Below are 18,438 nucleotides of genomic sequence, written 5' to 3'. Positions count from 1 at the left end.
GAATGTGTAGCCCTGTGAGCTGTTTAAAAATGCCTTTCTAAGGAAACCATTTAGACACATTTGGCAAAAGGCAAATCCCATTAGCAATTGTCTAAGTAATCCCAGGCTGTCAGGGAACTCTTTGCTCTTAGCAGGGAGGCTTAGGGCCCCTTCTCCCCTGGGCTAGGGGCCGAGCTGCCTTTGTTTCCCTGCCCCCAGGCTTTGGGCAGGACAGACAGCCTCAGGTCTGTGTGGGGCCCAGAGCAGCCAGGGTAGGGGGTTGGGGATAGTGGGCAGTGTTAGCCTCCTCGCGGGAGGCTGGGGTGAGGGCCCTTTGCTCTCCTGGCCTCCAGCCATCCCCGTCCCCTCTGTCCGTGTGCACTGGGCTCTCACTCTTCCGCTTTGGCCTCCTGAAGCCATGAAGGTACTTTTACAATGTCACCTGTGCCCCAGGGGTCAGACCTTCGCCTTCTGCTCTTTCTATCCCCTTCCCTGTTTTCCTTTCTTTTACCTCCCTCCTTTCTCCTCTCTTTCCCTTCCTTTGCTCTCTTCCTTGCTCTTTTCAAAAAGAATGGATTTGAGGCAGAATCTGTTTACATAAAAACAAAACACTTGCAGATTGTATTTTTCCATCAGTAGAGGGCAAGCAGCCAATTCTGGTATTTTTTTGCAGACAAACCTCAATATTTAAAGGGTCAGCACAGACTGTGGAGAACCGCCCCATGGTCCTGGGGACGGCAGCTTTGGGGCTCTGTTCTGTGTGTCTTGTTGAATTTTGAGAGCATTTAAAAAAGAAAAAAAAAAAAGGCAGGAAAGGACGGGGAATAATGTAACTAGCACCCATATGGCCACCACTGAAAATTGACATTTTTGCTCAGGGAAGCATCATCCTAAACAAAAGTGTGGCTTCCTTCGCCTCCCCGCCGCCTCCTCCCTTTTCCCTGGGGGAAACACCCCCGGAGACTGACACGTGTCTTCCTCATCTGTTTTCACATTTGCACTGCGTGTGTGTATGAATCTGTGAGAAATATATAGTACTGCTTGGTGTGCCTTTTAGAGACAGGCTTATAATATTGACATACTGTAATATCCTTTTGTAACTCGGTGTTTTTTACTTGACATTTTGTTTTCATGATTTATCCCTGTTGAAATATATATCTAGTTCATTTACTTCTGGTGCTCGAAGTGTTTCACTGTATGACTGTACTACGGTTTACTTGTCTGCTCCACCGCTGACAGATGGTTGGCGGTTTCTAGATTTTCTGTATTATTAGGAACACCGCTGTAAATGTCTTTGATGTCTGACCCCAGACATACCACCCACCTGAGCAGATGTTGGAACCCGTGGGTCAAGTTCAAGTAGGCCTCAGTCCATCCCATGACCTCCCTTGGGGTTTCTCCGAGCTTCACTACCCACACCAGCTGCTTTTGTCCTTTCCTTGACTTTCCAAGCAAGGGGATGTTGAGGGGTAGCTGGGAGCATGAGGAGAAGAGGGATCCGAGGACAGATCCAAGGCTTTGGTTGGTTTGTATTTGTTGTCTTTGCCGTAACGCCCCTACTGCCCTTCTGTTCTAGGTTTCTTCTTAAGGAAACCCAAATGTACATCTCTTTCTCTCTAAATCTTACTCACTTTCTTGGCCCTCCCAATACAACTGTTCTCTTTTCTCTTGCCCTCGTGCGTACACGCTTGTGATGGACACATAGCACTGTGTACGCTGCATTTTTTACTTAGCAATGTAGCACAGGCTGGGTGCCGTGGCTCATGCCTATAATCCTAGCACTTAGGGAAACTGAAGTGAGAAGATCGCTTTGAGATCAGGAGTTCAAGACCAGCCTGAGCAAGAGTAAGACCCTCGATAACAAAAAGTAGAAAAGTTAGTGAGCCGTGGTGGCATGCACCTGTAAGTCCCAGCTGCTTGAGACTTCGGGTTGCCATTCAGATATTGAGAAGGTCACAGCCCTGCCTGGCTCCTCCCCTACCTTTTTTCCTGCCTTCTTCAAAACATCATTTCCCTGGGAGTAGAAAAGCCACCCAAGTAAAGCATAAGCAGTCTCCATAGGCGTGGCTTCGAGATTGTTTTAAATGCTCCACAGTGGGTTCCAGCTCAGGAGGAAGGAGTCTGGGGCTGGCTTCTTAGGCTTGATGTTCTCTGGGTTTCGAGGGAGGTGGTGAGAAGGACTCTCAGGAAAATGCTTATGTCTTGGGGCAGGGGATGTGGGGCTGAGCCCTCCACCCTCTCTAAGAACATAGAGTATTTATTCTGAGCCCCCAAATTAAGCTGGGGTGGTAGAAGTAAAAGCCCGCCAGTGCCACCCTGCCAGACATGACACCATTACTGAAACTGTCACTGTGCTGTTGCCATTGTCTCTGAGTTCTGTTTCTTTAGCTAACTTTTGTCATCCCAGCATGGAGGATTCTGTTGATCTTATTAGAGCAAGGCCTCAGTCTTCTGGACTTCTGCCTTCTCATAAGCCAAATAATTAATCTAAGGATGATTTTTAAAAAATAATGAACTGATTTATTGTAATAGTACTCCCAGAACACTTGCTTTATAGCAGGTATTCTGCTGAAAAGCGTTTTATACTTGTATCTTGCTTACACCTTACAATAACCAAATAATATAGGAAACTGTCATCATCCCCCTTTGGCAGCTGTGGCAGTGAGGCTCAGGAAAGTGATGTGACTTGCCTGGATCTTCCTTGGCATTCCATCTGTGCCTTCCCCCAGCCACCCGAGCCACCCACGCTGGGGAACAAGTTCGAGCAGAGCAGCCATGAGCTGCTCTTTTCATTCCCTTCAAGAAGCCCCTTGCTGGTGTGGAGGTTAGTTTGTATAAAGGCATTGATTAGAAATTCCTATTTCACTGTAAGTTTTAGGGGCTTTGCCCTATTTTGTCTTTAGAAGTCTCTACTTTGGAGAATCCGCTCCAAGGGAGGGGGCGCAGGGATACATGATGCTGGGGACAGGGGAGAGGGGACCACAGTTTTCACCTCCTCCCTCAAGAGCAGAGGGCAGGGCAGTGGGTGGTGCAGAAAGGAAGCTGCAGGCCCAGGAGCCTTCTTCCAACCTAGTTAAGACAGTCCCCAACCCATGTGCTGTGAGAGCCCCTACAAAGTCAGTGGCCTGGTAGAAAAATCAGCAGCTCCGGCTTGGTGCCATAGCTAAGTGGTTAGGGCACCACCCCCAGACACTGAGACAGGAGGGTTTGAACTCAGCCTGGGCCTGCTAAACAACAATGACAACTGCAACAAAAAAACAGCCGGGCATTTTGGTGGGCGCCTGTAGTCCCAGCTACTTAGGAGTCTGAGGCAAGAGAATCACTTAAGCCCAAGAGTTTGAGGTTGCTGTGAGCTGTGACAGCACAGCACTCTACTGAGGGTGACATAGTGAAACTCTGTCTCAAAAAAAAAAAAAAAAAAGCAGCAGCTCTTGCAGCAGGCAGACCAGGTCTCCTGTCCCAGTGTGACCTCTGACTGGCTGGGTGACTTTGGCGTGTACCTTAACCATCCATGAGGGGAGGATGACAGTACTTCCTGAAGCCCTCAGTTATGAGGACTGAGTGAGGTGGCCTTCGTGCCCTGCTGAGCACAGAGCAGACACACTGCACAGGCAGGATCCCTTTTTCTAGGCCAAGCTAACCAAGATCAGCTGGGGGGGGGGGGGGCTGGCACAGTAAACAGATGCTTTTCTCCTGTCCAGGTGCCAAAACCGAGTGGTTTCTGGGGGGTCCACGTCTGACTGTGGTCACTGCGCTGAGTTGGCTCCTGTTCATGCACAGTCCCTGTCCCTGTCCCTGTGCACCTTGGTGTCCTGGGCTCTTAGACATGGGCTCAGGGGAGCTGTTTCTGGGTGGAATCCATTGAGGACTCCTCAGCAGCAGGAAGGTGGGGCTCCATGCCTTTGCCCTGCTGTCCTGGGTCCCACAGTCCTGGACTTGAAAGAGGCAGTGGCCCCAGAGAAGACCCTGCAGAGTGGTCCCTCAGAGGGACGGCAGCACTGGACCAGGAGCGGGCTTCTCGCCTTCAGGCTGGCTTCTCCTCCCTTTGCCGTCCTCTGAACCTGCTTGTCCTCCACAGACCAACTTGGCATCCCTAGCTGGGGACTCCCAGGCTTGCCGCTGTGTCTAATCCCAACAGCGGCAGGCTCCGGCTCACCCCGAACACTTGCAATGGCTCAGTGTGAGCAGCACACCAACACGAATGTCAGAACCTCCCCCGAGTGTTTCTGAGATGTGGGTGGTGATGCAGAGGCGCACATTTCTAGCTGGCTGGCTCCCCGGTGGCGTCCAGCCTGACTGCTTCAGGCTGCTGCCTCGAGTCCAGCCTCTGATCCTCAGAGATGGGACACACCTAATAGGGCCACACAGCTGTTAGGATGAGGCTGGACGTGCCCGACACTCCCCTTCTCAGGAGAAGCCCCCAGCAGTATTGGTACCATGGCTGTTTCTCTCTGGACTGTTGCCTGGTATATCCAGCCACTTCCCATAGGTGTCAACATAATGGATGTGTTTATTCCTGTGGAAGACAGGCCCACCTCTGCCAGCCCAGCGTGCTGGTGCCGCAGCTGGTTACAGAGCACCAGGCTGTTTCTGGTGCCTCAGCATCCCCCCCATGGGGGGATTAAAATGTCAGCAGAGCAAATTACTGACCAAATACTTTGAAATCTATAAATATTAAATTGCTTGGGCTTTCATATAAAATTCAAGCTCTGGTCGCCCTGGGAAGAGAAGTGTCTACAGCATGGGGGCAGGGGAGCGGCTGCCCTCAGAGAGACAAATGTCCCCGAAGGGCAGGGTTGGGGCCGACTCTGTGTGGTGTGGTTAGTGAGGCGCAGCCCTGGTCAGAGGAGGAGTAGCCAGGAGTGGGGCACACGGAGTAGGGAGGTGGAAAAGCCGATGTGACTGTAACTTCGTTTTCATTTGAGGTTGGTGGGGGGTACGTGTGGTTTGCAGGCAAGCTTTGTGTTGCCTTTCTTATCCAACCCAGAGCTCCATTGTACTGCTTCCTCTGTGGCCTGTCCCCCTCAGCCTCCCCAGATGGCTGGGCTGCAGCCAGCTGTCCACCCCCCTCCAATTCTGCTGGGCCCAGGCCCCTCCCCGACACCAGGTCCCTGATCGGGCCATGCTTTGTGCTCGGTCGTGTGTCTATGCGAGTATACTTCGTGGGTTATTCCTTTACCTCGGTTCCATTTTGGACTCTCTGCACGTGGGGCAGCGTCTTCGGCGTCTTTGGCATCTCTATAGGGTGCCAGTAGTGATCAGTTCTCTGATGTGCCAAGACCCTGGGCCAAATCCTTTCGGGGCTTCCCCTTGTTGATCTTTGCACAGAAGGCTCGGGCGAGAACCAGGGCACATTCACCAGGTTGCAGCCAAGGATACTGAGGCCCAGAAGGGCGAAGGAACTTGCTCGGGCTACACTGAGACCCCAGGGAGTTTGGGGCTCTTAGCAGCCAAGGCTGGATGCAGCCCAGGGCTGTCACGACTCTTAACAGTGAGCCTGTACTGTGTCCTGTCCAGTGTGCTGTGTGGGCCTGCTCTCCAGGGCTGGTGGCCATGCGTGCCTCTTTCCTTGCAGGCATCCCCACGCTCATCGTGCTGGACCCGCAGGGCGAGGTGATCACGAGGCAGGGCCGGGTGGAGGTGCTCAACGACGAGGACTGCAGGGAGTTCCCGTGGCACCCCAAGCCCGTGTTGGAGCTCTCCGACTCCAATGCTGTGCAGCTCAACGAGGGCCCCTGCCTCGTCCTTTTTGTAGGTATGACACGCAGCGGGGCTGCAGCGGGGCCCCAGCGAGGGGACCAGACAGGATGGACCTCACTCGGGAGGTGCCTGTTCCTGTAGCTTCTTTTAGTCACTAACAGTGCAGCCTGGGCCTTTGTCTCTTCCTAGCAGCCTTGCTTTTGACCCCAATGATTTATTCATGGCTTACCCCCTGGGGGAGGTGTTCTGGGAGCTGCTGCCGCCTGCCTTCCTAGCTGCTCCCTGCCTGCCAGCAGGGCAGAATAGGTCGGGCTGCTGGGACGATGCCCTGGCCCTCCCTGAACAGACCCATTGTGAGAAAGAGGCGGGTCTGCACACACAGCAGCTGCTTCTGCTGATCTCTGTGCTCTGACGCACTGCCCCAGGGGCTGCAAGACACAGGAACACACACACACACACACACACACAGCCATCTATCCTCAATCCCTCCGTCCCACTCCATGGGTGACTGCGATCAGTCTGGGCAAGAGGAGACCGGAGCATTCACTCAAGCTTCCCTATAGCCCCATGAGATGACTTTGGTTCCTTTGCAAATTGAGCAGTAATTGGCCACGGACCACCTGACCCTCTCCTTGGGACTTGTTGCTCCCTTACGACTCAGAATTATTATAGTAGGATTATGGCTTAGACACTTCCATATCTATCCCACCGAGGGGCTGGGGAGGAGTGTGTGTAGCTTCCTATCCCTGTTTCCTGGAGGTCCAGTTTAGAGGCCCTCAGGAGCGGAGCCAGTATGCAGCCCTGAGGGACTTCTGCACTGCTGACTGGTTCTGCACCTGGGGGACTTCTGCACTGCTGACTGGGTCTGCACCTGGGGGAAGAGGGTCCTCTGGGGAGAGGTGGCCTGGGGACATCATGCACCTGGGGCTTTCCTGCTTGCTGCAGGCTCACACACCCTCAACCTCATGGCCATCTGCAGATGTGGAAATGGAAAAAGCCAGTTGTGCAGCAACTGTATGAATTGGGTGTGGATCAGCGTGTATGCTGTGGAGTCTCTGTGCACACCACAGAAATCTTGGGCACTTCTGGGTGAAATCCCTCAGCCAGAGCCAGGTCTTCCCTTCCCTTCCTTGCCACTTAGAGATGCAGCTCTTACTCCCGGGTGCAGGTTTCCACACGTGAGGCCTGGGCTGGGTGTGTCTCGGCTCCTGCACTGCTGTTCCGCCCAGGCAATGGATGCCTGATCATGAGTTCTCCAGGCAGTCAGCTCCACTCCTAGGCACATCCGAGGGTCATGCCCCCGTGGCCATCAAAGCCACTGATGCCCTCACTGCCAGTTCTGCCATTTTTACCAGGGACCTCAGGTCCTGGTTTAGGGCAAGCTCAGCTGCCGGGGGTGGGTGGGATGTGAGGAATTCAGTGAAAAGAGCTGTTTCCCTGGGTCATCGGTTCTGTTCAGCGAGGCAGGTTGTTCCTGGTGAGAGTGCTGTGGGGGTGTCTTTGCTGCTAGAACATGTGTGCACGGGTGCACATGTGTGCAACATACTTGTGCACACAGGAAGTGTGGCTGTGTCCGAGGGGAAGTTTTTTTCCATTTAGGGGCTGATCATATGGGCCTTTCTGTAGCTGAGGCACTGGGCCCCAGCCTGCTCAGGGGGTGCCACTCTATTTGACAAGCCAGTGTTTCTTTTTGTCTTTTTCTTTCTCTTTCTATCACAGATTCTGAGGATGACGGAGAGTCCGAGGCAGCCAAGCAGCTAATTCAGCCAATAGCTGAGAAAATCATTGCCAAGTACAAAGCCAAAGAGGAAGAGGCACCACTTCTATTCTTTGTAGCTGGGGAGGTGAGTAGGGAGGAAAGGCTGGGCCCAGGCAAGGCTGACTCAGCTGGGGACTTCTAGGACTTGAGTGATACTGGCCCCAGGGTTGACAGTGACTCTGGAAGAGCCCACAGACAAACGTGGCAAGAAAAGGTGTGTCATTAACCATGGAAAGCCATTTCCCACCCCTGCTGCTGCTGCTTCTCACTGAGGAGCCTCAGAGCAGTAGGAGGCCCTCCCAAGGCTGTTTCCTACCCAGGCCACCAATGAGAACTGTAGCCACAAGCTCTGTGACCCATGAATACTCCCTTGGTGCTGGGTCAGAACTAGGCCCTTGATGCTTTACAAAGTATTGGTTCTGTTAATTCTTCCTCCCCCACCAGCGCTTTATAGGGATCCTGGCTTGGCCCTGCAGTCATTCATCCAGCCCAGGGAGAGTGCTGAGGTTGGAAACTGCTGTCATTCCTCATCTCTTACCCAGGCTGTCCCTTGGAGGTCTCCTGCTGGGCTGGAACAAGCACCAAGTGGGGAGGCTTGGGGTTAGTTAAGGCAGGGTGACATGATGGTGGGCCCTTTGGTGGAGTCACCTGGGCCGGGTGCCTGCCCTACCCCCACTGTGGGACTCTGCACACTGCAGACACAGCCTCTCTGCAAGGTGACTGGCTCTGCGCAGGCGCTCTGCCTCGCTCCCACCCTGCCCCCAAGATACTCACTCTGCGCATGCTCCACACCTCCCCATCCCACCCAGGAGCCCCCCATAAGTGGTATCGACAGACACTTTTTGAAGCTGACCCTGTCCTGGCTCCAGTCCAAACCTGCAGGCGTCAAAGCCCTGTGCTCATTCAGGCTGCATTTGGATCTCAGGAGAGGCACAAAGTAGGCAGTGGTGGTGGCTAGACACCCTGCGCCACCCATTCATCACCTCCTCAATAGGCACCCCTGCTCGGCCCTGCTGGGCCCCTCGCAGGCAGCTCAAGTCGTCCCCCTCAGCCCTGGGGTAGAAGGGAACAAAGAGGGTTCACAGGCCCTGCCTTGGGGCCACACCAGCCACTCCACACAAAGCACAAGGGAGGCTGCTTGGAATTTATTAAACTCTAACCCCTGTAGAATGGCTCAGAGAAAAGATGGGTGCAGAACAGAAAGGGCTGAGTGTGGGGTGGGGGCAGGGGCTTTAGAAATGTGTCTGAAAAGGGGTATTTGCAGGTTTCCTATATGCCAGGCACTGAGCCAAGCTCTTCACCTGCACAATCTCTTGCGTTTCACTTCTCTGGATAGGAACATAATCATTGTCCTGTTTCACAGAGGGAAGCAAGGCTCAGAGCCGAGGACTGCCTGGAGGCTGTCGGGGGGCTGGGAGGGCCACCAGCTCCACGTGTCAGGAGCCCAGTTAAATCCATTCTGCAAGGGATGAGATCTGGGCTCAGGGAATGACTTGCCAAAGTCACACAGTAAGTAGACAGCAGAGAGGGGACTGAGCTGAGGTCAGTGTGACTCCACAAGCAGTGTTCTTCCTCCTTCTGTCCCTGTGCTCTGACAAATGACCCACTCAGACCTAGAGGGACCATGATAGGCAGGGGCAGGAAGCAGGCTCCTGAGCCAGCAAGACAGGCCTGTGTCATCTGCTGTTCTAGTCCCCAGCCTGGCCACCTGTCCATCTTGTGCACTTCACCTGGGCTCATACCCTTGGTGGTTTTTCTATTTTTCTGTCCATGAAACAAAGCAACATGGAAAGGAGGTGGGCACAGGAGCTGGCGGAGCAAGCATTAACTGAGCCCAGGGCTAAGGGGGCCCCTTGTTTCTGTCTTGATCCCTACCCCTGGGACAGGCAGAAGTTAACCCTTAGGAAACCTTAATAGGCAATAAAATCCATCTCCCTGTGGTTTGCCCAGACGGTCCTGGGAGAGGAGGCAGCAGAGTGCTTGGCTTGGCCTGAGCCTCCTCAGGAGAACTAGATTTATCCAGGTGTTCCTTGTCTGTGTATCATGAACATTCATCATTATCATGAAACCCTTGTGGAGGGTCTGGATTGGGTGAAGAACGCCAGAGATGTTGAATCAGCCAGCGTTGCTGGGAAGCACTTGCTGTTTTAGGGTGGATGTGGGGAGGAGGGTTATCACTACCAATCTTCCTAAAGTTTGCCTTTCGAGAAAGGAGTGTGTTTGTCTCAGAAACGGGTGAGCTGTAAATGTCATGCCTCCTGCACCCCAGCATTTAAGGCTAGGAATATGCCAAGCCCTATCCCTGCAAGGTGACTTAGGTTTTTCCACTCAGTGTAGAATATTGTGTATTTTATGGTAAAACCTCCTCGGGATGGGTACATAGAGTCCATTTTCTGTTACTCACCAATGGGAGTCAGCGTTGTGAAAGGTAATCTCAGATGGTTGCTCCCTTCCAAATCCTTTCTCCTTGTCTTCATATTGCTGTGTTTGCCTTTATCTTTGAATAAGGCTATATCTGCTGTTAGGGAAGTTCAGCTGCTGGGAATGTATGATAAAGTGCCAGCTTCTTCCTAGGATGAATACAGTAAGCCAGTGTAAATGTCCACAGTACTTACGTAGTTTCCTCTGAACTGGCTGCCTGGGCAACTCATGCCCTCCCTGAAACCATGGGGTTAGCGCAGAGGGCAGTGAGCTGTTTCTGTTTAAAAACATTCCAGAGTTAAGTCCAGATTGGCCTCAGATAATTCACAGTGGGGCTGCAAAAAATGGAGTGTTGATTGTAAAAATAAGCAATCAAAAAGCAGAGGAGGCTGGGCGAGGTGGCTCACGACTGTAATCCCAGCACTTGGGAGGCCAAGGTGGGTGGATTGCCTGAGCTCCCAGGTTTAAGACCAGCCTGAGTCTCTAAAAATAGCTGGGTATGGTGGTGGGCGCCTGTAGTCCCAGGTACTTGGGAGGCTGAGGCAGGAGAATCACTTAAGCCCAAGAGTTTGAGGTTGCTGTGAGCTATCATGCCCTGGCACTCTACCAAGGGTGACAAAGTAAGACTGTCTCAAAAAAAAAAAAAAAAAAGCAGAGGATACATTAAAGTTGCATTCATGCTACTCTGGTGGTTTTGGGGGGATGCAGAGAAAAGAATTTTATAAGCAGCCTCCCCTGCTCCCCATTCTAAGAGCATACCTCTCTGGGGGGGGGGAGAAGTGGGGGGACTGCTCTTCTGGATGGCAGAGCCATCCTACCCTCATGCCATCTGGGGAAACTGTGCCCAGGAGCTCTCTACCCTCTTTCTTGAGACAGGGTCTCCTTCTGTCATCCTGGGTAGAGTGCTGTGGTGTCATAGCTCACAGCAACCTCAAACTCCTGGGCTCAAACAATCTTCTTGTGTCAGCTCCTAAGTAGCTGGAATTATAGGCTCTCTCCATGACACCCTGCTAGTTTTTCTATTTTTAGTACGGGGTCTCACTCTTGCTCAGGCTGGTCTCAAACTCCTGATCCCAGGCAATCCACCCATTTCAGCCTCCCAGAGTGCTAGAATTAACAGGCGTGAATACCTGGCCTCTATCTTCCTTTTTTTTTTTTTTTTTTTGTTTTTTGAGACAGAGTCTCACTTTGTCGCTCTTGGTAGAGTGCTGTGGCATCATAGCTCACAGCAATCTCAAACTCTTGGGCTCGATTGATTTCTCTTGTCTCAGCTTCTCGAGTAGCTGGGAATATAGGCACCCGTCACAACACCCACCTATTTTTTGAGACGGGGCCTCACTCTTGCTCAGGATGGTCTGGAACCCGTGAGCTCAGGCAATCCACCCGCCTCGGCCTCCTAGAGTGCTAGGATTACTGGCATGAGCTAACTTGCCTGGCCCACTACCCTCTTTCTTTGAAATGTCTTGGTTTTCTCTCCTTTTGGTGACTTCAGGATGACATGACTGATTCCCTGAGGGATTACACCAACCTGCCTGAAGCTGCCCCTTTGCTCACCATCCTGGACATGTCAGCCCGGGCCAAGTACGTGATGGATGTGGAGGAGATCACCCCTGCCATCGTGGAGGCCTTTGTGAATGACTTCCTAGCAGAAAAGCTCAAACCAGAGCCCATCTAGTGGGGCTCCAGCCTCTTGGGACCTTATTTAAAACTCAGTCTTCTTCCTCCCTTTCCTTCCCTCCGCCCTCGAACTTTTCCAGCGTGTCCTGAATCACTCAACCCAAGTGTCCAACCTCTCTGTGGTGCCTTGTTTCTACGTTAACTCCTCAGCCAGCACCCCAGGGTGCACACCCTCTCAGCAGCCGCAGAATCCACCATGTTTGGAGACTCTGCTTAGATCCACAGGGATGGCATAACTCGGCCAGAACTGGACTGCATCACTCTCCCAAAGTCACTGGCTCTTGGCAAAGGATCTGCCAGGGTGTCCTTCGGCAGAGTAAACGTGAAGGGATGACCGATGGGGACTCTGACTCTGGTGTCTGCATGTCCCCCCAGAGCCCGAGACAGCTGGGGGCCACTGCCCGGTGACACGCAGACATGCAGGTGGAGCAGAGCAAGGGCTGCGTTCTCCCTCAGCTCAGAGCTGTTGCTAAGAATATCCTTTTCTAAGTCATGCAGTCATTCTTGGTATGAGGGAAAAACAGCAGCTTGCCAGTGTGCTCTTGGGCAGGGGTTCTCCAAATCATAAAGGAAGCTTGTGGGTGTTTTTGGTGAGAAAAACAAGTAGCTAAGGTAATGATTCATATATAGTAATTGCTTACTTTTACTGGGCTCCTTCTTTGTGATATGAGCTCCCCCATTTCATCCTTGTATCTCTTCCTTGATGTTGACCTTCCCCAAGTTTCTGCCGCTCATATGAACAGCTCTCACTGTCCTGGAATTCTGTTAAGGAATTCTTCCCCGTGGACATCTTTCAAGAAACTCAGCCCTGAGTTCTTAGAGGAGCACGGCCTAGCCAGCACAGACCTCTGACTCAGTCCTGTTCTGTGCCTGACGCCTCCTCTGGTTACCCATGTCATTCCCTTTTCTTTTCAGAGCATAACAGAAAAAGAGACAAGAAACTACCAGAATCCTTATTTTTTTCCCTAAGAACCAGCAGGAGGAGCTGTGCCCTAGGGTGGGAGTGAGGGCAGAGGGCACCGCAACCACACATAGAGCCCCTTTGCCAGGCCCAGGTGGCTCAGCCTCTTATTTGGACTGAACTGACCACAACAAGGGAAACAACTACCATGTTCTTAGGACTTGGGACAGAGGACTTTGGCCTAGGTGCTCCCAGGGTTTTAGTCTCACTCGGTTAGGTGCCAGGGTCCTGAAACAGTCCTGGGCCTTACTGCTCCACTCAGCACTACCAAAATCATTTATTTGGAAAACCCAGCCTCCCAGTAAGCAGTTGACACTGTTTTTCCTCGCAGAATTGGATTGTTGATTTGTAGTTCAGAGGTACAAAATTAGTTGGTAGTTAGACTGTTATTTGATGTTGCCAGCCTGAAATGCCATCACCTAGTAAGAAATAAAACAGGCATCTCTGGACGTTATCAACCACTTGGCCTTTCCTGTCCTCTTTTTCGCCCATGATGTTCTGATCTGTTGGGTGGATAGTGGAGGGGGACATATACAACCTGGTGACTTTCACTGATACCTGGAGCTATGTTGCAGAATTTCCAAGAAGCCCACACCTAACATAGTCATCGGTAAGATCTTGGTTTCCAAAAGCCAGGAAGGTCATTTGGCATAAAGTGCCAGAGGCAGGTCCTTCCTGGAACTCCCTAGCAAGCCCCCTTCACTCCTGGTTTGATGTGTTCCTTGATGGAGGGTGAATTCCTGGATTACATAAAGGACACCTCGTTGTGGATATTCTTGCTCATTATCTCCCTCTGGGGGAGCCATGTGCTCTGAAGCCTGAGAAAGCTGGTTGAGGAGACACAAGGAATCACGTGTGGGTCTCTCTGTTAAGAATGAGGCAAGAGGGCGGCGCCTGTGGCTCAGTGAGTAGGGTGCTGGCCCCATATACCGAGGGTGGCAGGTTCAAACCCGGCCCCAGCCAAACTGCAACAAAAAATAGCCGGGCGTTGTGGCGGGCGCCTATACTCCCAGCTACCCAGGAGGCTGAGGCAAGAGAATCGCCTAAACTCAAGAGCTGGAGGTTGCTGTGAGCTGTGACACCAGCTGTGACTTTATCGCCTTTATCACAGGGCGATGAAGTGAGACTCTGTCTCTAAAAAAAAAAAAAGAATGAGGGAAGAGTTGGAGACCCATCAACTTAGCTTTGTCCTAGGAGCAGGGTCTTCCTTAGGAGGTAGGGTGGGCAGCAGTGCAAGATGAGGCCAACGTCCCTTGAGAGATGGGCAGGACTTCTGTCCATTCCCTATACTGTGATGGCCTTGGAGGAAAGGTAACGATTCTTAGCAGGTACTTATCATTTGAGAGCAGAAGGAACAAAGTCTGGAGAGCAGTTGCTTGCTCTAAGTCATTGCAACAGAAAAATTAGGTCATCTGTGGCCTGGGTGCAGTGGCTCATGCCTACAATCCTAGCACTTGGGAGGCTGAGGGGGGTCGACTGCCTGAGCTCCCAGGTTCCAGACCAGCCTGAGCGAGAGCAATATCTTGTCTCTAAAAATAGCCGGGCATTGTGGTGGGCACCTGTAGTCCCAGCTACTCAGGAGGCTGAGACAAGAGAATCGCCTCGGCTCAAGAGTTTGAAGTTGCTATGAGCTATGATGCCACAGCACTCTACCAGGGTCAACAAAGTGAGACTCTGTCTCAAAAAAAAAAGAAAGAAAAATTAGGTCATCTGCGATATTTTGGTGCCCTGTACAGAGCTGACCCTTAGAACTACCAGCCATGATTGTCAAACTGAATCCTTGACACCAGAATTCCTTTCTTAGGAGCAAATGTGTAGGTTAAGATCAGTGGGGAAGGTTCACTAAAAAGGTTTAGGTTTATATAGTGACTACTTGGGAGAAAAACATCAGGGAAGAATCACTTCTCAAGTGCCAGTGAAACGATCCCTTTTTTGCTAGTGTGAGACATCTTAAAGATTATTGATGGAGACAAAGTGGGTGGCATGATAATTCCTACCCACTGGCTTTGAAATACCTTAGAATTCAAGTTGCTAATTGGAAGCAGGTTAAAACACCAGCTGCAACATATTCAAGGGCTTCCGCCATGGGAAGGCCAGGGAAGCCTTGCCCTGCAGGTTGAGGCTGGAAGGTGGCTGTAAAAATGCCGCCCTAGGGTTTCCAGATTTGTGTTCACCCCAGTATCTTCCAGATCCCATTCTACCTATTCTCACAACAGAATTGAGTTTCCTTTTAACTGTCTCCCAACATTAAAAATCTGTTTAAGAAAAAAAGAAAAAAAAACACGTCTAAGGAAAAGGGTATGCATTTGGGAGTGCTATGTACAGTGGGCAGATGAAAACCAGCTTCTTTTCCAGGCATGAGGTGGCTTCTGCTGTTACTTTTTCTCCCTCTAGTGTGTCCCTGAAGTCAGTGGCTCTCACTTATCTGAGTGAGGGCAGAAGTTTTGGCATCAGCCAAGATTTTGGTGATAATTTTCAGCCAGACTTTTTTTCCTGTTGCTTAATTAAAGACATTGAAAAACTCTCCTCCCTGGGCGGCGCCTGTGGCTCAGTCAGTAAGGCGCCGGCCCCATATACCGAGGGTGGCGGGTTCAAACCCAGCCCCGGCCAAACTGCAACCAAAAAATAGCCGGGCGTTGTGGCTGGCGCCTGTAGTCCCAGCTGCTCGGGAGGCTGAGGCAAGAGAATCGCTTAAGCCCAGGAGTTGGAGGTTGCTGTGAGCTGGGTGAGGCCATGGCACTCTACCGAGGGCCATAAAGTGAGACTCTGTCTCTACAAAAAAAAAAAAAAGAAAAACTCTCCTCCCTTCCTGCTGCCTTTTTCCAGGGCAGCAAACTGAATTCAGCAATGATAGACATAGGATGTGGCTCAGGAATGGACCAGTGGGACCGAATATGGTGTCGCTTGGCATAGAGAGGAGATACGCATGTAGAAGGCTGGGCACACAAATCACGGTGCTGGGAGCGACCTGAGCATCTGGTCCTGTTGCTTCGGACCATGCAGGTGTGGGTAGGCACACTGTTTACAGTGCCATTGCCCTGGCCAGCCTGGGCCCACCGTGCTTGGCTCCTGATAGACTGGAATGGAATGCCACCGCAGCACAGACAGCACGGGCCCACAGAGGTTTAGGAGTGTCCCCTGCAGCTTCAGAGGGCTGCCTTGGGAACCAAGGACTGACCTGGGGACCTTAAGGATCTTTCACAGTTGCATTCAAGTGGAGTTGTACTGAAGAAGTGAACACCTAACCAGTGTCCCTCATTGCCCATTCACAGTGACAGCAGCACATACCCCGCTTTCCTCCAAGCAGGCTGTGTAAAGGAAAATTCATTGGTAACAAATAACTGTTGACTATTAGCTTCTTTATTAGTGCTAATGGTCTGTGAACACGTCTGAAGAGCAAACTTTTGCAGGAAGCAAGGCTGTAGGTAGGGAAATCTTAACCTTGGTTCTGCCTCATGCCTGGGGTTTCTCCTTGGGGTGATAGGACATAATGTTCTGAGTGTGCCTCACCACGAAAGCAGGAAGGTAAGTGTGCTTACCATTGCCCTTCAAGGTGTGTGTCTCACCCTTGTTGTTTGGGAATACTTCCCAAGCCATGAAGTACATTAGCAGGCTTGGATGGAACTTGTTCTGAGGGACTGTTGGATTTCCAGTACATGATGTACCAACTCAAAGCCTTTGTCCCCTATAGGCAAAACATGTGGCTCAAAGCAAGCAGAGCTGGCCTCAAGTCTGGATTCCCAGGTGCTCATGCCTCACTCAAATAAGTCACCTACACCCTAGCACTAGGATACAAATTCTGAGGCTTCTACTGAAAAAAGTAGCTCTTCCCTACAGGAACCCAGATACTGAGCATGTAGTAAGATCAAAACTGACCCCATCCTCTGAACACACTCAGATGTTCGGTCATCACTGGCTGTTGTGTCCGCAGCATTTCCTGGGCTTCCAGCAAGTGTTTGGCTTGCGGGTACTGTCTCATGTAACATAGCTCCTTGGATCAGACACTTAAATCATCCAAAGCAATTAAACCTGCTCTTCCATTAATTTGGCTTCCAGTTATTACATTTATATGTACGCTGATGAAAATAAGAGGAAATAAGGTCTTGGCGTTTCGTAGCAGTAACATGAGTGCTTCCTTCAAAACGGAAAAAGGTAAGTTCAAGCCAGGTCTGCTCCTGAAGGGAGAGGCACCTTGGCCAAGAGGAGACCCAGGCCCTGCAGCACAGTGGGATCTTCAGCACCAGCCAGGGAACCTCGGGTGGAGTGTTCTTTGTGGGGACTTTGTGAGGTAGGATAGCAAAAATGGGGCTAAACACAGCCCAGCTTGGATGGCAGGGGCAGCTGGTGTTGCTTGTTAACCCTGGGGCAAGTGGTGGAAGGTCCCAGGTGAACTTGATGCCCAGAGGTCTGCAGAGCTTCTGGACCTTAAAGACCAGGATCCTAACCTGGAGCCAGGGGCTCCACCTGCCCCAAAGCCCTAACTGAAAGGACCAAGCAGTGGCTTCCATGTGATTTCCAGGCTTGTCTGGACATCTGTATTTTTGTCAAGAGTAGCTTTCCCAGAGGCTCCTGTCACAGGGAAAAGTGCTAATTTCTCTGCTTTGGCCACTTCCCATTTCTATCCTACTGTACTTCAGATTCTTTTGCTGAGATTATGTGGGACAGTCTGGATGGGTCTCCAACTTTAAAACCTTAGAACACAGACGGCTTGCAGAATGCTCTCCCTTGGTAGAGGGAGATTTAACTGGGGCCACCTTCCCCCTTTTTCAACAATTTAAATCCAGGAAAAATCCCAAGCCCTCCCTTTAGCATTGGGGTGGTTTTGGAGGCGTGGCCTGCCACCTTGTGGCCAAAGTTTCTGTTACAGCTAGGCTTCAACACAAAAGGCAGGGGAGAGCCTGGCCAGCATCTTGACAATGTCATCTTCCAGACAAGCACTGTTTTTCTTATCATGTATTGCTCAGTTTTTATTCCTATTTACTGGGAAAATAGTGAGAACGAATTTTGGCTTCAACATCTCAGAAAAGTTCAAGATAGTGATTTTCGAAAATCACTCAGCAAATAAATAAAAAAAAACGACTTGTTCCCCTGTAGTCATTTAAGAGTCTGCCCATCCTTACTACATCACACCCATGAATACAGGAAAAGAACTCATGTGACACTCCAACCCTATTCTGTGGTTGCAAAAGCAGTGCTTAAAACGAACCCTATACTCCTGTCCACCCACCCCCTTCCCATACTTGTAAATACAGTGACTGTCATTAGCACTGGCCTCACATCCCTGGCTGTAGCCTGCTGGACACCTGTTAAGTAAGGATCCAGTTTGCTCTGGTCCCCTGGGGGTTTGAGAGAGCAGCAGGGTCCTGCCCCAGTGTTGTGGGCCTGAGAGCTCCAAGCTCTCATCCTCAGAACGTTCCTTCACAGGATTTCTGTTCACATGGCATCCAGGAATGCCAGTATTCTCCTAAGCAGTTCTGTTCCTCTTTAGGGGTGGAGAGGGTTAATAGAAGTATTCTGTTACATTTAAGCAAAAGTGGCACAGAGTAGGACTGACAGGAGGGAGCTGGTAAAAACAGACGCTTTCCTGACAGATGCAGGGTTAAGGGAAAGATTTTTAAAACTCGGTTACTTCCTTTCCTGCATAAAGAGTCCTCGGTAGAGCTATCTGTAGAGGTGCTAAGGTATGACACCACCTGTTAAATTGTTTCTACAGATTATAATATAAACAGTAGCTGAAGTGAAGGCTGTTGCAAATCCCAGACTGACACACCTAAGCTAAAAGGACAGCTAGTGACTGAATGCCATGCCTATAGCACTTAGCTTGCTGAGTTATTAATCTCTTAGCAACGTCCTCATCACCAGCCAAAGGTGAAAACACAGGAACTGAGACCCACCGACCACCATTAAATAAAACATTAATGTAATCTGCTGGTCTGCACTT

General features: G+C 51.1%; 1 protein-coding gene across 2 annotated transcripts in view; it reads left to right on the top strand.

Annotated features, from left to right (window-relative positions):
* The window catches only part of NXN (nucleoredoxin), a 173,665-nt gene extending 160,707 nt beyond the window's left edge, over window positions 1–12,958 (top strand). For both annotated transcript variants that reach the window (XM_053567725.1, XM_053567726.1), the window contains exons 6-8: window positions 5,555–5,734; window positions 7,399–7,523; window positions 11,352–12,958. In XM_053567725.1, coding sequence (XP_053423700.1) covers window positions 5,555–5,734; window positions 7,399–7,523; window positions 11,352–11,534 — 488 coding nt within the window. In that variant the 3' untranslated portion in view covers window positions 11,535–12,958. The remainder of the gene's footprint in view (window positions 1–5,554; window positions 5,735–7,398; window positions 7,524–11,351) is intronic.
* Window positions 12,959–18,438: the final 5,480 nt, after the last annotated feature.

This window comes from Nycticebus coucang, chromosome 18 (assembly GCF_027406575.1).
Source record: "Nycticebus coucang isolate mNycCou1 chromosome 18, mNycCou1.pri, whole genome shotgun sequence".
Lineage (NCBI taxonomy): Eukaryota > Metazoa > Chordata > Mammalia > Primates > Lorisidae > Nycticebus > Nycticebus coucang.
This window is presented reverse-complemented; position numbering and strand designations above follow the sequence as displayed.